Source organism: Asterias rubens, chromosome 14 (assembly GCF_902459465.1).
Source record: "Asterias rubens chromosome 14, eAstRub1.3, whole genome shotgun sequence".
Taxonomy (NCBI): domain Eukaryota; kingdom Metazoa; phylum Echinodermata; class Asteroidea; order Forcipulatida; family Asteriidae; genus Asterias; species Asterias rubens.
Genome location: NC_047075.1, coordinates 2,365,352 through 2,385,573, shown reverse-complemented (window position 1 = coordinate 2,385,573; position 20,222 = coordinate 2,365,352). Strand labels below are relative to the sequence as shown.

Genomic DNA, 20,222 nt, shown 5'->3' with positions numbered 1-20,222 from the left:
TTCTCTTTACCAAGTGAGGTTTTATGCTAATAATTATTTTGAGTAATTATCAATAATGTTTTAAACACCCTTTAAATGCCCCAGGTGGCCCTCATGCCTTCCTTTTGTTACGCAACAACGGGCGGTTTCTCTGACTCCACTCACACCTGTGTACTCACTGCATGCACTCCCTCTCTCATTTATATTTTAAGGACTCACTCCTGGATGAGGCAGTAGATTAAAGCCATTGGACCCTTTCGGTACAGATACAAAAATTAAAGTTCACAGATTTTCAAATAACTGACAGGGTTTACAGAAGGTAGTGGTGAAAGACTTCTCTTGAAATATTATTCCATGAAATGCTTTACTTTTTCACTTGAGAAAACAGTAAAACAGTATCAATTCTCGATAACGAGAATTACTGATTTATTTTAAACACATGTCGTGACACGGCGAAACAGGCGGATACAAGGGTGGGTTTTCTCGTTATTTTCTCCCGACTCCGATGACCGATTGAGCCTAAATTTTCACAGGGTTTGTTATTTGATATCGAAGTTGTGATACACGAAGTGTGGGCCTTGGACAATACTGTTTACCAAAAGGGTCCAATGGCTTTAAAGGCAGTGTGCACTATTGGTAATTAATTATAAAATAATTATTGGCATCAAACCTTTCTTGGTGATGAGTAATAGGGAGAGGTTGATGGTATAAATCATTGTGAGAAACGTCTCCCTCTGAAGAGCCATAGTTTTTGAGAAAGAAGTAATTTTCCACGAATTTGATTTTGAGACCTCAGATTTAGAACTTGAGGTCTCAACCATCATATGTTGAGGTTCACCATCTGTGGAGGCTAGTCTTTGACAATTACCAATAGTGTCCACTGCCTTTAACCATCACCAGAATGTGTGTATAATGAGTGCCATAGCGACTCTTATCTGTCAGAGAGGACAATTCAATTCGGCACTTACATTACTTTATTGGGACTCTTGGTGCTGTGGTGTACTGGGCCTAATTTCATAGAGCTGCTAAGCACAAAAATTTGCTTAGCATGAAATTTCTTCCTTTATTAAAACAGGATTACCAACCAAATTTCCACATGATTTTCAGGATAAGCAAACAACTGCTGAATACCAGTAACAAGAAATATGCAACAATGGAAATTTGGTTGGTAATCCTGTTTTTATCAAGGAAAAAATTTCATGCTAAGCAAATTTGTGTGCTTATCAAGGAAAAAATTTTATGCTAAGCAAATTTGTGTTCTTATAGCAGCTCTATGAAATTTGGCCCTAGCAGCTCTATGAAATTTGGCCCTGTTTGGCAGAGAATCGGGCAAGTCGGGCTATGGTTTTCCTTTAAAGCTAAAGCGGTCGGCCATTTTGTGGAGTCAAGAGTTCCGTGTTAGTTCACAACGTACATGTATAAGGAAAACCGCAATTTTAGTGTTAAAGAAAGAGAAACAATTTGTGTATTTTGTTTTCCGTCTTAAAGACTCTGGACACTATTCGCAATTGTCAAAGACCAATCTTCTCACTTCTCAACATATGCATAAAATAACAAACCTGTGTAAATTTTAGCTCAATAGGTCGTCGAAGTTGCCAGATAATAATGACAGAAAAAATGCTTTTGTCGCATAAGTTGTGTGCGTTTAGATGCTTGACTTTGAGACCTCAAATTCTAAATCTGAGGTCTCGATATCAAATTGGTGGAAAGTTACTTCTTTCTCGAAAACTACTTTACTTTACTTTCGTGCCGTGTGCATATTATTTCTGGCGGTAGTCTGCAAGACCAGCCGTCTTCACGCGCTCGCGGCCGGCCAAGTTTCTACTGATGAACACGGTCACACACCGTCCATATTCGGCGATCCATTCGATGAAATCCTCGGTAAAATTAATGAGGAGATCTTGGCCGAGGAAAGGAACATCACATTGGAGGAAACGGCGGGAATTATTGGGAACCTCTTTGTGCAACGCATGCGATGCAGTGAACATTTCGACGCTGCAGTGTGTGAAACGGTAAGCTGAACTTTCTTAAACTTTTGCTTAACGATTTATGTGTGAACTTGTTTAAACTTTTGCTTAACGATTTATTGGTGAACTTGTACTTGGAAAACACAAAAAAAACAAGTAGCAAGATAATTATAAAAGTATATGACAGAAGATTTTCCGTAACACCCCACCGCTTTTTCTGATTGAGGTAAATGGAGGGGATCATGCAGGTGGCATGGGAGTGCATCATTTTTTGTCGGTGAATGAGGGGTCGGCTCTTTTTGTTTTCGCTTGCCTTTTTTAATAATAATAATAAATAAATAAACGATATTATTAAGTCTTATAAATTATAGCGCACGTATGTACAAACAAGGTATACAACTCAAGGCGCAGAGTATACACAATCTTTCAGAATAACACGATGTTGAAGTTTAGAATTCTGACACCAAATTGTAATTGCATTTATGTAGCAATAGGTAACTTTTCAACGCTCGTTTTGCTTTGCCGCCTCCTAAGATAGTCCGGTGCCCCCTCAGCTACACAAGCAGACGTGATAAGCTAAACAGTATTGACAAACTCCGATAATCCGAAAACACGTGAGGTTATTTATAATTATTCATTACCGTTTTAATCTTGGGCATAAAGTCGCAGCTTATACATTAAATGCTTGCCGCCTCTATAAAATATCTGCGGCTCTTACACCAGGCGGCTCAAAGGCATTGGGGTCAATTTCACAAAGGTAGTCCTAACTTAGGACTAGTCCTAAGCAATGCTAAGAGATAGGACTGGTCCTAAGTTAGGACCAGTAACTCATCCTAACTTAGGACTGGTCCTAACTATTAGCATTGCCTAGGACGAGTCCTAAGTTAGGACTACCTTTGTGAAATCCACCCCAGGACACTTTTGGTTATAACGCGAAAAAAATGTTGGCGTAAAAACTTATACTTGGTAACGAGTAATGGAGAGCTGCTGATTAGTATAAGCCTGTATATGACGTCTTTCTCAGAATCAAATATTTCATTGGGAAATTACTTCCTTCTCGAAAACTACGTTGCTTCAGGAAAGTCGTTTCTCACAATGTTTTATACTATTAACTGATCTCCGTTACTTGTATTACCGAGAGTTTTTACGACAATGCATATTTTTTGAGTATTAAAATACCAACTGTATCCAGTGTCTGTAACGCAGTCAAGTAATATTGTTATAAGCCCATAGAATTATTTTATCAATAGCTTTCAATATTTATTGCCAAGCTCTAAGTGTTTTGGTACCTTCGAGTGCCGATTGCCCCTGAGCATTCTACTATTCAAGTGTACCGCACAAACAAACTTTTAGAATGGTGTCGCCCTACTTTCATAGATGTCATTCTATGAAACCCGGATCTAAAGCACAAAGGAGTTCATGCCAATACGATTGTAAAAAAGTCCCATATCATACTACGGCTCAATGATTACTTTTAAAGGAACTTCACGGAGTTTGTTAGGGAAAAAAAAAAGTTGACGATGATGATTATATTAGTAGAAAACATCCCTTGAAATATTTGTGACTAATAAAAAAGTAAAATTTGGTGAGGAATAAATAAAACTTATGTCCCGTTTGCACTTAAGATCTCAGTGGGCGTTTTATTCACTTTTTTTGTTTAGTCGATATCCTGCAAAAATAATAAGCAATGTTTCTCTTCACCATCTTCATCACGTGAAACAAATGGCAAATCGGTCTAAAACTTCTGCAGGTTTGTCAGTTGATATATTATAAATATAGTGGATTACATAAAGTGCTTACACTGTCATCAGCAACTGTTTTGCTAGCTAAAACAATTTTGTGTGTTCCTTTAAGGAACACGTTGCCTTGGATCGGACGAGTTGGTCTTTGAAAAGCGTTTATAACCTTTTGTAATAAAATGCATATGATTAGAAAGATAGAATATAAAGATCCACACAAGTATCACTCGAAATTGCGTGGTTTTCCTTTTGCTCCACAATCAAATCTCCATTGTGTGCGTTTTTCCGAAAGAAATTATTACTTCATACCACTGACCCAGATGAAAGTAAGCCTACTTTTGAAGAAGAAACAAAACTTTTGAACTCCGGGCACAATAACCCGCCCGCCAAATTCCCTGTGACGTTTACGTTCCACATCGCTTGCGTCATGACGGTACCGCCTCGCGATAGGTCGAAGTAGGGGCCTACGTGCGATCCTCCGAGCGAACCGGTCATAACTGGTTGGTCCCGGTTGGATCCGGTTGCGCGCGTATACAGTTTCACGACCAAGCGAGGAAATAATGGTGTATCACTCGCTCGCGCAGGTGCATTTTACTCGTTATATGCGCGAGCGTTATAAAGAGCACTGTTAAAAGGAAGTTCTGGGGTCGATTTCACAAAGAGCTAAGGCCGTGTCCGAATTGGTGGCTACGGCTGCGGCTACGACCGTTGCCAGGGGTGTTGCTAAGGGCGTCCCATACTTCAATGCATGGTGACGCGGCGATCCAGCCGTAGCCGTAGCCGCCAATTCGGATCCGGCCTAAGATTGATCTTAGCTGCATATCAATCGTAGTTGCTAAAGTGTGAAGTCACAATACAAATCACCATGGTATACTGACAATGTCTTACGATAAATTGTATTGCTTTGTTCATAAAGAGTAGCCTACATTCTGGAAGTCCTAAAAGTTATTCTTGGTCCTATTTTTGTCCTGTCATCTTAAAACAACCCTGTTATTATTCTGTTAAAGATGTTATTTGACCGGTCCCAGTGATTGTTATAACTACAGTCGTTTAAAGGCAGTGGACACTATTGGCAATTACTCAAAATAATTATTAGCATAAATCCTTAGCGTGTGCTGTTTAAATTCCGAATATTAATTAAAGCATATTCCGTTAGCAAGTCATGACTCAAAGTGGCAAAACATGTTTTTTTTTTTTAATCATGAACAAAACATACTATGACGTCATCATGCCGTTATTTCACAAGTGACAAGAAATTTCAAATATCTAAAAACGCACTAAATTAATTTCAACATGGTTGCACTTATACTGATGCGGGAGATATACGAATTAAAAAAGTACAAAATGTAAAATCCCATATCAAAACAGTGTTTTCTACCTAAGTGTGGAGTTTCCCAGACCTCGTCATGGCTTTAAAAGTATGATCTAATTTTACTAGGGTCAGGGTTTAGCGGAAGTTAGTCATTTTAACATCGAGGTAGGCCCACACACACAACTCCCGCTGGCGTAATTAACGAAAAAAAAGAAAATTCTGTTTCCGTTGAATTCTTCCGGAATCTGCCAAAAATTATCTCATTTCCTCTTCGTTTCCACCATCCCAGAAAGGAGTGTCACAACTAAATCACTAAATGGGAGGGATTTAAACATTGTTCTAAAGGATTGTAGTTATATAGGGACCAATCCATTTTAGCTTTAAAATTAAATCTTTTAGATTTGACGTTTAAGGGAAGGTACACGTTTGGTAATAGCTTTAAAAAAAACATTAACTTAAAACTGACTTGGTAACGAGCATTTGAGAGCTGTTGATAGTATAACACATGGAAACGACTCCCTCTGAAGTAATGTTGTTTTTTAGAAATAGGTATATTCTCACTAAAATATTAAAAGACTTCTACTTTCTAGCTAGAAGTCTTTTATTCCTATACAAATACTACATTACTATACAAATTCCTATACAAATTAGTTATAGTTGACTCTTGTTATTCACACGCCCCAATTAGCTCCAAGCATAACATTAAGCCCAAAAGTTATCCAACAAATGTAATTATGTTTTCCCCACCACCACCAGTGAGTTTGTTTGTTTGTTTGGGCATGTTATCCCGGTGTCAGTTTGTGCCCGACGCACTCGTGCGAGAAACTTAAGTCTTATGCCCGAATGATTCCGGGGCACACATGCTTTGTTGTTCGAGCCTTTCTTAAAAATCACAGAATAACCAAATCAACCTTCAGAATGTAACAGGACTGTGATTTTTGCGTTATCCTTAGATCCCAAACCCAACCATAAACAGTAACTCTCCCCAACCATAAAGCTAAAACAGAGCCCATAACCAACCAACCCCCTAAAAATAACTCCATTTCCAACTGTCACAGCAAATCTTCACAACGTTTGCTTACTCGTAAAATAACATCAATATCATTACGGCAAAGTATGGGCAACCTTAACAGATATCTATGTTATCAAAATAGCAAACTGTTGGTTGGTTTTGGACAAACACCATAATGATTACAACATTCTAACCTTGACTCGGGTCCCAATCCCGTGCATTCGCCAGGAAACTATTGTTTGTTATAATGCTCTGCATTCCCCCAACCTGTTCCGCATATTGACGCATACGTGACTTGAATAAAGTCTACTAACAACATTCCCGCCCTTCAGTCTGGGAGTCACAATAGAATGTGTTGCCGCATCAATACGTTAATCAAAACAGTATTCAATAACTGGGGACTGCTGGGGACACAATGTAAAATCTCTCTTTTGTGACCAGTGGTGGTTCTGAGAAGAGCTGGTTTCGGCTCGAAGTTTCGGTCAGTTTTCTCTGACAATCTTCTGGAAGACAGTTAAAGCAAACTGACCGAAACGTCAAGTAGAAACGCCTCTTCCCCAGAGCCACCGCTACTTACACAAGAGAATGTTACGTGCCACCACAAACCTTACTTACTTAGTGTGTTCCACCATACTAACCCACTTTGTACTCGGTAAACCATCAAAGGCCAATGAAGACCACTTATTTTAGGCCTACGTGATTTTTAGTTTTACCATTTATTTATACAGTCACCGATGTGTGTTATCACTATATACTCAGCGCTTCACCGAGCTCTGTGGAAAATAAAATCATATGCATTATACTCGGGTGTGACAAAGGATTCGAACTGCCTTTCTAACTACCAGGCAAACCCGGTGGCTTAGTGGGTAAGAAATCTACTATAGAATTACAAATCATTGTTCTTTTGAAACCAACCAATTGTGTGCTAAACCTGACCGCGTCTCATACCTTCACTCAATGGTCAGGCGATACTGTCAGTGAGTCGCGAAACGTTGGACGCGAACTACCACTAGTCAAATTATAGTGTTGTGATTAATGATTTGAGAACTATTTATAGATATATCATTACCAAGAAATGCCTTGTAATTAATTCATGTATTCTTATCTTCGTTCCGAGATGTCTACCCCCCCCCCTAATTATGTAGTGATTTATGGGTTTCTCTTTAGTGCAAACAAACACAACCCAGACATCGATAACATTTGGGGGTTTATGGAGAGGACAGCGTCAATGAACTTTCCGTGCGTGACGTTATTGAAGTTGCGATCCAACAAAAAGTTGTTCATTTGGCCCATGTTGTTGGCCGTACAAATACTTTGCTTATTTCGTGAACCATTTACACGTATTTTCGCTATGAAAGTCGTTTTATAGAAAATACAACAAAAAAAAAACATTTGAAAACCACTGTCGTGGCAACCATTCTGCTGTTATTATATCAATCATCACCTATCAGTCTGTGAACGATGACATACAAAGTACTCGGGTTTGCAAATCGTTCGCACACGCTCGCAGACGCCATCTTGAGGGCAGGGCAAATATTAATTGCGGCGCACTTTGCTTATAATCAATAACAAGCTACTCAACATGCTATTTATCAAGCTACTTATCAAGATTACAAGAGTCATTGTGATGTTTGATTCCATTATGAAGGTGTAACATTGCTGCGGGGAAAAATGATTATTTTGTGGTTCACAAGGTCACTTTGTGCTGTATGAAATAAGCCCCTTTTCACATTCAAGGGTCCCTTGCTAAATTGTGGCAAGCCGAAAACGTTGTACATGGTTAAAAACCTCGAAAAGCCATGCCTCGACCCCACATTATCAAGTACTGTATGTCAAGCACCCATTATATATACCATGCCAGTACATGTATCCATGCAGTTCGTCGTCCAACGCTACCTCGTGAATTCAGGTTTTGCGAGCCTTGAACTAGGCAACACGAATTCTAGTTCTCTTCAATTTGGGTTTGCCCGAATTAGTAATCAGGTCGTGGTATAATAGTATAAAGAAAAATATTTGGGTAAAGTCTGACCTTGATGAATGTCTACCTCTTAGAAAATAGATCTGGGTTTCACGTGTATTTATTTATTTAGTTATTTATTTAGTTATTCATTCATTCATTTCCTTTATTTACCGAGGGTGAGCAAAATCATTTAAACAAAGGTTTCCCATTAGGGCCCTGCATATAATACATGATCAAACAAATCAACGTATTAATACTTCAAATGCTTTAAATTTATACTTTCAATACTTTCAATACTATTTCAATACTTTTAATACTGTCAATACTTTCAATACTTTCAATGCTTTCAGTACTTTTATTACTTTCAATACTTTCCATACTATTTCAATACTTTCAATACTTTTAATACTTTTAATACTTTCAATACTTTCCATACTATTTCAATACTTTCAATACTAGTTCATCACTTTCAATACTTTCAATAATTTTAATACTTTTAATACTTTCAATACTTTCCATACTATTTCAATACTTTCAATACTTTCAATACTTTCCATACTATTTCAATACTTTCAATACTTCAATACTTTCCATACTATTTCAATACTTTCAATACTTTCAATACTTTCCATACTATTTCAATACTTTTAATATACTTCAATACTTTCCATACTATTTCAATACTTTCAATACTTTCCATACTATTTCAATACTTTTAATATACTTCAAGGAAAAGGGGATTATTTTTTTCAAAGAAACAACTTTGGTGTTTTCTTTACCTCTACTTATGTACTTTTTCCTAACAACAAACACAATGCATACAGGCATACATTAAACTTACACAGTCTGAAGATTATGATAGTAGAAAGCTTCCGTTGAAATTTTACTTACTGAGGTGCTGTAGTTTTGAGAAATGAGTAAAAGGAATAATTTTCGTCTCTGTTTTAGCATGTAAAAACCAGTTATTCAAGGTTTTGGTATAAAATCATAACTGGTTAAGGGGAGTTTACATGCTAAAATAGTTTTGGTCTAAAATAGTTTTGTGACTTGTTTTACTCATTTTTCAAAAACTACACAACCTTAGTTAGTAATATTTAAAGGGAAGCTTTCCACTATCATTATCTTCAAATCCTGTAAGTTTAATCTAAATCTGTGGATATTTTGATAAAGTACCCGAATCATTTAACGTCCCGCTGATGTGCAATTTGCAATGACCTCTCAGTCATCACTGGTCCTGCTGTGTTCTCTACGGGGACGAACTGTCCTAGCGTTGAACTTAAAAGCATGCCTATACCCCGTGTAACGAGGTTTGTCTGCAACAATTCGCAGGTGAAACTATTGTCAAGGCAAATCTATTATAAAAATTGAGAAAGTAATTGTTTTGAGCTGACGGAAACCTTTATTTTAAATGTCAGGATTTTTTGCGTACTACGTATGGATTTACCTTTGTCGCTTTAAAGGGAAGGTACACGTTTGGTAATCACTCAAACAAATATTAACTTAAAAACTGACTTGGTAACGAGCATTGGAGAGCTGTTGGTAGTACAAAACAATGTGGGAAACGACTCCCTCTGAAGTTACGTAGTTTTTGAGAAAGAGGTGATTTCTCACTAAAATAATAAAAGACTTCTAGAAAATGCACTCTAGCAGAAGCATTTACAGAATTTGTTTTGCTTACAAAACAGTTGCTGGCAGTGTAAGCACTTTGTGTAATCCACCATAAACTGACATACATGTAATATTTTGAGATATCGGCCGTCTGGGTCACGAGAAAAATAATAGTGAAAAACGATTACTTATAGCATGACACCGTTTAACAAATTTGTTTAACGAAACGCCCACTGAGCGATTAACTTCAAACGGGAATTTGAGAGCTGTCTTTTTTTTCATTTTTTTTTTATCATCATCATTAGACGGCGTATGTTTTTAGTAAAGCTGTGATCTTAAACGATTTTGTTTTCTTACCAATTCTGTAATGTTCCTTAAAAGCCATTCTTATCACAGTTATTTTTCTTCTTGAATTCTACAGTGTTTGAATGCCGAACAGCTGTTCTCAATTCTCAACGTCAACCAACAAGATGGCCTGGACGAGAACAACTTCCAACGCGCATGCGTCGTACTCATGTACTACGTCACCGACCTCGGGACGACATGCGCAGACGTCTCGCTTCACTCGAAGACGTACGAATATTTTGAGCACGAAATACAACAGAGGACTGACGGCACGCTGAACATCACAGAAGATGAGCTTGAACAGATGCTGGACTCTGTGGCTGTTGCGTACACTGCTGAGAACTATGCCAAGGTATGTAATGATAGACTGGTACCCCAAGACAGGTATTTGTGGTACAGAATCAGTGGTTTCATTGGATAAACGTGCAGTGACGTAAGCTTTTAATATCTACGTTTTGATTGGTACAAAGTGATGTTTGGAAGCTGCACTTTCGGTCGTCTGCGCAAGCAGCGTGCATGATAGTTTACAACAGGTCAAGTAGGATTTGAATGCGTATGTGAAATTAATGAAGGTGAAAGGTCATTATGGACAGATTGACGTGGGTTTAAATTGTGACGTCATATTCAGGCTGTGTCAGTTGTCAAGGCATGGTGCTAGGCATGATCTTTTCAGGGGTCGTTACCTACTGGTCCTTTTTAGAAACAACACTTCACATGTTATTTACTCGCAAACCTCCTAATTGTGAGACCAGAAAAAAACACAATTATTTCATTAATTATTTATTGTTCTGTTCGTAGTGTTTCAATGTAGAGACCATCTTTGACGCCGCCGTTGCTGACCACGTGGCCGGCGCAAACGACCACGAGGTAGAAGATGTTGCCGCCATTTTGATTTCCAGTCTGGTGCGTGGATTTTGCATCGGTAACGCTACTGAGGTAGACCCAGACGCCTTTCTGGAGGACATCTTTGAGACATATTCCACAGATGGAATCATGAGTGAAGAACGTAAGTGACTTTGTTAAAGCCTATTGGTACTTGCATTAATGCAAAATATTGTGAACTTCTGCTGATGTTGCAATCCGATATTAAACGCAAAATTTCAGGAAAACTTCAGGTGTTTAAATAATATGTCATGGGAAAGCTTGCATTATACTCAACGAGAGAATGCTTCATTTTTATAAAACACATTATACCGATTAGTTTTTCGAAAAATATTTAGATTTGCTTTCTCAAAAAGTGTATCAATGTCTAAAAACCCAATGGTTACCACCAGTCTTTTTTTTTAAGAAAGTGCGTCTTGCAATAGAAAAGTTAATACAAAAAGAACGAATTTGTTTTCTACATCAGAGAAAACAACTCCGATAATTTATGTGTTCAATTTTTATTTCACCCATTTGAATTATCACTTCTTGAACTTCACTATTGCAGAATTCGTTGCAATTTACACAATAATCGTAAATGCCGAGGAGGAACATGCACATGAAGCCCACGCTAGGCGAAGACGAAAAGTCGATGAGCATGATCACGAGCATGATCACGAGCATGATCACGATCACGATCACGAGGAAGGCGCTGGGCATGGAGTAGATTCGGCGAGTAGCCAATCTGCACATGAAGCCCACGCTAGGCGAAGACGAAACGTCGATGAGCATGATCACGATCACGAGCATGATCACGAGCATGATCACGATCACGAGGAAGGCCATGGGCATGGAGTAGATTCGGTGAGTAGCCAATCTGCACTGTTGGTAATGGGACACTAACTTTGGAACGCTTTGTGACAGCGGACCACCTTTATTTAATAATGTTTTCTCTTTTTTGATTTGTGTACTTTTTGTAACACAAAACACAATGTCCACAGATGTACATTAAACTTACACTGCTTGAAGATAATGATAGTAGAAAGCTTCCATGAAAACATTCGATGCTGAGGTGCTGTAGTTTTTGAGGAATGAGTAAAACAATGTGATAATAATACGTTTTTACATGCTAAAATAACTTCCGTCTCATGATCAGTGAGACGAAAATTGTTTTCACGACATTGTTTTACTAATTTCTCAAAAACTACAGCACCCCAGCATCTAATATTTTCAGGGAAGCTTTCTACTATCATTATCTTCAAGCAGTGTAAGTTTAATGTAAATCTGTGGACATTGTGTGTTTTGTCCCCCAAAGAGTACATACACCCTTTAACAAGTTTAGCGCTGTTTATGCATACACTGTATCTCCAGGGGTCAATTTCACAAAGAGTTAGGACTAGTCCCTACATAGTTCTAGGATATATTGAAAACTTAAAGCTAGTCCTAAGAAAGGAAGAGTAACCCGTCCTAACTCGACGCGATAACACTAGTCTTAACTCTTTGTGAAATCCACCCTGAAACTCTACTGATATTTAACCCTCCTTTTCATGCTCCAGTGTTTCACCATCGACGAGCTCCTTGAAACTTTTGGTGTCAATCACAGCGTGGGCCTAACACGTCAGCAATTCAAGGAAATAAGCCCCGCCCTCATTCAGCAGGCTGTCAGCGACGCATGCGCACACGAGGAGCATACTGATCCACGAATAGCACCAAATACTGGTGAAGGTAAAAACTCAATGCTTAAAGATCCCTTAAAGGGATTCGCTACTTTTTGCTCGACACAAAACTCAAACGTCCACAGACTTGCAATAAATTTACAAGGTTTTATAAATATATTGATAGTAGAATGCTTCCCTCTTAATATTACGTGCTGAGGAACTGTAGATTTTGAAAAAATAAGTCAGGCAACACACGAAGAAGACAAAATATATTACTCTATGATTTTACCTGGTAACTGCCGCCACCAAGCGTCTCAAAAGTCCCCCATAATTTTATGTACTTTGGTCCAGATAGTTATGCAAAGACCCTCATGGACTTTTATCGAGGTTTGGTAACAGAATACTTTGGCGTCATGAGGAAAAAACTTAAAGAAAATCCGGGGACTTTATGGACGCTTGTTGTGCCCTGCTTATGCAGTGGGTCACTTTGGGTGACCCGAGGTGCATGACTTCACCACGAGAGGGCGAGTGTGATCGTTCGATTAGCTCTCGTCGGGGGCTCACCCGAGTTAGCACCGTGGGGTCGACCCATGGAAGCTAATTGAATGCACCCAACGGAAGTTTATTTGATTAGTCTGCTGCCACCAAGTGTTCCAAAGTCTCCCATTTCTGACCGACATGTTTAAACATCACAGTCTGTAATGGTTTCACTTATTATTTCTTTGTTCGATAGTTTGGGGTTATAGCATGCTAGCGGTATTCATCATCAGTCTCTGTGCCGTGGCTGGCGTAGTCTTCCTCCCGTGTCTGAACTCGGATGTCTACCTCAACGTGTTGCAGACGATGATGGCGCTCGCCGTAGCTACCCTTGTTGGTGATGCTGTAATTCATCTTATACCACAGGTAGGGCTAGGGGAAGACTATCATTCATTTGGGGACACTGGATATTTACTGGCCCCAGCCTTTATCTGCAAGGTATTGGCCTTACTATGCACAAATGTACGCTGGATTTAACTGCGAATCTCCAAGACCATTAATGTAATGTGAAAGGTCAAAGGTGATTATGGACCTTGGATAGGCAGTCGGATCTCGGGCTTATTTCACGAGCCTGGAAGTGTGGCGTCAGATGACAGGGTTAAGCAGCAGCTCTGTTAGGCTGAACATTTCACTCATACTTTACGCCACATTGGCATTGAGCCTACGTGAAGATCCTGACAGTCACGTAGTAAGGATGTACCGTTGATGATGTATTCATTTCGCAGCCAAACTATACGTACATGTTTACGTAGTAACATCATTACATGCATGCACATGCACTGTAATTATTGTACAATAATAATATCCAATGAAATTACTGTTCTGTAAAGCCACTACCTGTCTTTAACCTTGCGGATAAAGTCAGGGGACCAGTCTATATTTTCTGCTTATTATGTTTGTCTAATACATGTTTCCATATATATTCCTAAAATCACAAACTGTGTATAAGTCTATGTGGTATCTCCTTCATCAGGCTGTTGGTCTACACGCTCATGATTTTGCGGCAACATCTGGTGAACATAACCACGACGCAGGCTCAGATGAATTAGCGTTCATATGGAAGTGCCTGGTAGTCGTTGCAGCTATCTATGCCTTCTTCCTCGTCGAAAGCCTCATGCACATGTCAGGAGTAAGTATTTTAAAGGCACTGGACACTATTGGTAAATACTCAAATGGATTGTCAGCATAAAAACTTACGTGGTAACGATCAATGGAGAGCTGTTGATAGTGTAAAAAAAATTGTGAGAAACAGCTCCCTCCGAAATGAGAAAGAGGTACGATAATCTTAGTCTTTAATCATAAGCCTTATTTTATGCATCTGAAAGCACACAAATACGAGCGTGTTTTTCTTTCATTATTCTCTTGCAACTTGGATGATGACGAATTGATTCAAAGTTTTGTTATTTTATCGTTTGTGGGACACCAAGACAAGAATACTGGTCTTTGACAAAGGTCACAGGGTAACTACCGGGTAATCTCGGTGGTCTAGTTGGTAAGACATCTGCTCTATATTGGCACGGATCGTGGGTTCGAATCCCTCCCTTTTCGGAACTCGAGTTTACAGTGCTTACACACATCAGTGTAAGGGCAACACCCAATAACATTTTCTTAATCACCGATACAAAAATGTAACACCTCTAAAGGAGTAAGTGTTGTTGTCGCAGTAGATGGATCGCACATGACGTCAATGGTAGCATACAACAGAAAAATGCAACTTTTTATTTTTTATTTTTAGGGTGGACACTCCCATTCAGGAGAGTCGGGAGGACTGGAGAGGTCACGGCCACCAAGCATGAGACTTAAGGAGGCAGTTAACGGTTCCTTCAAGAAGTCGCCCTCTGTGCAGCAGCTAGAACTGGCTGACGTAGAGGATGACGTCAGGACTAAGACGCCAAAACCTACAGTTTGTTGTGGTAAGAAAAGTGTGGTGTCTGTGGGAAAATTCTTTTGTTTACAAAAACTGACCGCTGTAGGGGCGTTTAAAGTATCAGTATTGTGTATAATTTTTTAATTTTTTTTTCGTTTAACAAACAATTCCATTTTGAATACGTTGTTGTTGTTTATACCCCTTCGCCTCATTATGTACTTTCTTAAGACTCGATGTGTTCTTGTTGGTCATATTTTTAGCTGCTTTTGTGTTGTAGTTGTGTGTATGTTATTGTATGTATACAGGACACCTAGGGATAACAGTTGATTTACAACTGATGGGCTACCCTGGTTAAGGAGACGAAATCAATAAAATAAATATCACAAATAATGACTGGGTTGGCAAAACATTAAATAAAACTTGTCTCGTATTATATCCGGTTTGCGGTAACACCATGTATAAAAATATACTTTGCTGTGTGTGTAGATTTAGTTCTTTCTGAACTAGGTCGTGTTTTGTTATTCTACTGCCTGGAAATAGATTGTATATTTCAGAATAGAGTGCGCCACCAATAGTTTCTTTCTGAAGGGTCAAGAAGCACATGTCACCATCATCGTGGTTGTCATCCACTCACACACAAACACATGATATATTGTAATAACCTGCAAAACAAACAGGCAATTTTGATCGAGAAACTCAAACAGAGCTTGGACCACCTGCTGTAAATTTGTAAAACACATAAATGAAAGTATCTCAAGAAAGGGGACACATCTCGAAAGTTAATAAAACACTTTCAATACAATTTTTGATTTGTAATGGTTGTTATGAGAACTTATGGATACGCATAACTACTGAGTAAAGCACAAACAGATACCTTAAAATTAAATTCAAGTCGACATTTATTTCATAATACTCTTCTCAAAATATAACGTTCACAAAATATTTTTCAGTTTGTCTCCTTTTCTCACAAGATATTATTCAGTTTGTCTCCTTTTCTCACAAGATATTATTCAGTTTGTCTCTTTTTCTCACAAGATATTATTCAGTTTGTCTCCTTTTCTCACAAGATATTATTCAGTTTGTTACTTTTCTCACAAGGTAGTGACCGATGAAGGCACTCGTACCCTGATTTATATGCCAACAAAAAATTGGTAAAACAGTTAAGTCAGTTTTCATGTTGTGATTTTAACTTTTAAGGCATTGGATCTCTGCCGTTCATGATACTGGTAGGAGACGGTCTGCACAACTTCGGCGATGGTTTGGCCATTGGTGCCGCCTTTGCAACAAGCGTAGGTGCCGGACTCTCAACAAGCATTGCCGTCCTCTGCCACGAGTTGCCCCATGAACTTGGTGAGTAAACTCCCGCTTAAATTCTCGCCAGTCTCCAGTACCGTACAGGATAGACCTAATATGCACATGACGTCATTTCAGTACGGCGCCCTCGCCTTGAGGTCAAAAGGAGGTTGTTCATTGGCCAATCTATGTGCGTTTCGATTGTTTCGTCACCGTTTGACCTCAAAGATGGCGGCTGGATGACGTCAATGCATACGGTCTATGCGTTTCTTGACCTTTGTTGGTTATGTTACTTAAGTTTGTTGAGCCAAGGTTATCTCACGCATTGTATGCTGGGACGATGTAAAATGGCGACCATTCGTTGTGAATGAACAAAGTGTAAGTAACCCAGAAAACAAAATTGCAAATAATGTACTGTTTTAATTGAGACCTGAAGAAAGAATTTTCTATAGGAAGCAAAGCTTTAAACAATTGCTGTTCCAGTATAAATGCAACCCAACATTAGTTTGACACAAAGGACATTTTGTACAGACAGCTTTGAGGCAACTAAACTGCACTGCATGCAAAACAGTACATTGGTTTAAAGAGACATTGTTTCTAGTTGTGTCTTTCTCTTTCGTTCCCCAGGGGATTTTGCTGTCCTTTTAAACTCCGGGCTCACTTTCCGTCAGGCCCTCGGTTTTAATTTTCTGTCTGCCACGATGGCATTTATCGGCCTCTGTATCGGGATACCGCTGGCTGCTGGTAACGCCGAGGCTCGCCAGTGGATATTCGCCGTGGCTGCTGGGATGTTTTTATACGTAGCACTTGTAGATATGGTGAGTTGTGAACTCTATATCAGGGATGAGATTGTTCAGACTTTTTTGAATTCAGACTTTTTATTTCGGCCTGGTGAAGAAAATCAGACAATATTTTGTTCCACAAAAATAAAGAAATCCTGCTCATTGGTCTACATCTCTAGTGCTTTGGATACTGGCTCCTTGGAATTTATAACCCCAGGGGTTACCAAAAAGTGGAAATTGCATCATATTATATGCTATATGAAATTTTGAGATTATTATTATAGTAAATAAATAATAAACAAAATATTCTAGTTCTTATATAGCGCATTTTACAATAACCGTATCATGCGCTTAAAGGCAGTGGACACTATTGGTAATTGTTAAAGACTAGCCTTCACAGTTGGTGTATCTCAACATATTAGCATAAAATAACAAACCTGTGAAAATTTGAGCTCATCCGGTCTACGAACTTGCGAGACAATAATGAAAGAAAAAAACACCCTTGTCATACGAAGTTGTGTGCGTTTAGATGGTTGATTTCGAGACCTCATGTTCTAAACTTGAGGTCTCGAAATCAAATTCGTGGAAAATAACTTCTTTCTCGAAAACCATGGCACTTCAGAGGGAGCCGTTTCCCACAATGTTTTATACCATCAACCTCTCCCCATTACTCGTCACTAAGAAAGGTTTTATGCTAATAATTATTTTGAGTAATTACCAATAGTGTCTACTGCCTTTAGTGCCCTGGTCATTATAGGTCAGTAACGTTCCTTTAATCTTTCTCAGCTTCCAATGGGTACATTGTTTACAGCCCAAGGCGCATTAATTCTCAAAAACTATAGCACCTCAGTAAAGTAAAATTTCAAGGGAAGCTTTCTACTATCATAACCTTCAAACTGTGCAAGTTTAATTTAAATCTGTGAACATTGTGTTTGGTGTTAGGAAAAAGTAAACATAACTTTTTTTTTTTCTTTCTACCTCATTATTAACAGCTTCCAGAACTGATTCACCACGAGCTGAAGAACAAAGGAACCGTCTTCCTTCTTCACAATGCAGGTTTCCTGTGCGGAACCGTCATCATTCTAGTCATTGCCTTATACGAGGATGCAATTAACATAAGCATTTAAGTTAGATGCAAATGAGGATTATAATGAGATTTAAATGAGGGTGTAGTAATATTCAAATTAGATGTAAATGAGGCTTACAATGAGATTTTAATGAGGGTGTAATAATAAGCTAATGATAAGCTAGCATTTATATAGCGCCTTTTCCATAGGTTACAAAGCGCTTGGATATGTCCAGCACAGATCAAAAGTCAAAATCAAAGACAAAACAAGTGAGTCTTTAGCAATTTCTTAAATGAATCAACTGAGCTTGCTTTTCTGCAGCTATCAGGAAATGAGTTCCACGGAGCTGGGCCTGCATTTGAGAAGGCTCGGTCTCCTGCACTAGTGCTTGTCCTCTATGCTCAGTGAGAAGGTTGCGTGAGGAAGAACGCAGCATGCGTGATGGTTGATGTTGCTGAAGCCTTTTCACAGATGTTTACTGGGTATTTCAGAATGTGTGCCTTTATTGAAGTCAACACGCGTAGTAACATTCAAATTATATGTAAATGAGGATTATAATGAGATTTAAATGAGGGTGGATCGAGTTGTATTCAAATGGTGATATTTTTAATGAGTATTATTTGAATAATGAAATTACTTTTACGGCTTTTTATCCATAATCAATAATGAGAAGTTTTAAAGTGTTACTAACACCTTAACACAATTTAGTTACAAAATGTATAAATTACTCAGCATTAACACATGAGGTAAGAATGGAGTAGTGTATAGTCATGAAGATTTAAATGAGATGTTAATGGTATTATTTGGATGTTGGGACCTAACTTCGTATAACGCCTCTCTGAATAACTATTCTATGCATGCAGGAATTTCTGCAGCCACAATATGTACACAGCCAATGGAAGAATCTGTATTGGATCGAGCACTATCTGACGGATAATTATTGTATTGTCTAATTTGTGTAAATTTTTTTAATAATGAAGAAAGGTACACATCTCAAAACTTGTGCAGCTGTTACTTTTAGAATGATGCAAGTGTAAATTTTCACTCAGAGCCTCATTGCCGACTAGGCCATCGATGTACTAGGTCACAATTGTTGTAAACAAGGTGTAGCAACTTCAATTACTGACTTACACTCACTGGATTAGGTTAACGAACCACGTGTACAATGTACATGACTTTAATAAACAACAAGTTGGATGCCAACACAACTACAAAACACCCTTTCTACAACCAGTCGATAGAGGACGCTAACACAATAATCAACTACAGGTTATCACAACTGGTTTACATTATTTGAACCACTAAATACTTTAATTTGGGGTATTTTTGTTTCTCTTTTTGTTAGAGCTTGTCAATGCTCACTGAGCTTGGCCCCCTACACTTTTGCTTTCTGTTTACTATGCATTTTTCGTTTAAGCAGTTGACATAACTTTTTCATTTAATGTTTTTTATTCCTAATAATTAGTATTCAATGTGATGGGGCCGAATAAAAAAATAAAGTAAACTGCAGTTATAAAAGTGCCCTGGAAACTAGTGTTCTTTATTAATTTGTGTGTGACCAACCATCGCTTCTCCATTGGCCAATGAAATCAACATACTCAACATTATTAAGTCATGTATGTAGAAATAGAAACGGTGTCAGATGCAATTGTGTCCGCCATGCAATAATGTCCGCTCCGTAGCGAGCGGCACTGAACCTACGTATCAATTATATGCAGCATGAATAATGCGGACACAACTGCATATGCAAATGTGTCCGGGCGGACACAATTGCATTATGCAGCAGCGTCCGGGCGGAGACACAATTGCATATGCAAAACCGTCCGGCGGACATTATTGCATATGCAATATTGTCCTCCGGATAGTGTTGCATAGAGGACATAATTGCATGCGACACCGGCTTCATTTTCTGCCTTACACCTGTTAGATAATTGTATCTATTATAAATGAATAGCGCCCCAATGATCATTTAAGGCCAGGGTTAAATAGACAGGTAGCCATGTCGTCATTAATCCAAACGTTGTAGAGATGCTTAACAAAACGGACCTCAGACATGCCCTGACATACCGGTAATTGGAAAATCTACAACGCCCCAAATCGGTGGTTTTTACACCCGCTCTAACGGATTGAGGAATGTCTAGTAAAGTCTCATTTCGTGTAATTTGTCACCGAACATAATCATAACAAACAATTATTGAAAATTATTGAATTTTTTAAATTTTTATTTCTACACTT

At 38.5% G+C, this 20,222-nt stretch overlaps 1 protein-coding gene across 3 annotated transcripts; it reads left to right on the top strand.

Moving 5' to 3' along the window:
* Positions 1 to 1,866: 1,866 nt before the first annotated feature.
* LOC117299302 (zinc transporter ZIP12-like) lies at positions 1,867 to 19,505 on the top strand. Of its 3 annotated transcripts, none has more exons than XM_033782802.1 (12): positions 1,867 to 1,991; positions 9,999 to 10,274; positions 10,721 to 10,928; positions 11,352 to 11,402; positions 11,535 to 11,647; positions 12,340 to 12,508; positions 13,175 to 13,344; positions 13,952 to 14,107; positions 14,714 to 14,891; positions 16,043 to 16,195; positions 16,766 to 16,956; positions 17,913 to 19,505. In XM_033782802.1, exons 1-12 carry the CDS (start codon positions 1,950 to 1,952, stop codon positions 18,045 to 18,047), a joined length of 1,842 nt encoding a protein of 613 aa, XP_033638693.1. In that variant the 5' UTR covers positions 1,867 to 1,949; the 3' UTR covers positions 18,048 to 19,505. The 3 variants fall into 3 exon arrangements, with proteins under 3 accessions (XP_033638693.1, XP_033638692.1, XP_033638691.1); XM_033782801.1 differs by having other exon boundaries at positions 11,352 to 11,418; positions 11,551 to 11,647; XM_033782800.1 differs by lacking the exon at positions 11,535 to 11,647 and having other exon boundaries at positions 11,352 to 11,515.
* The last annotated feature ends 717 nt before the right edge of the window (positions 19,506 to 20,222 follow it).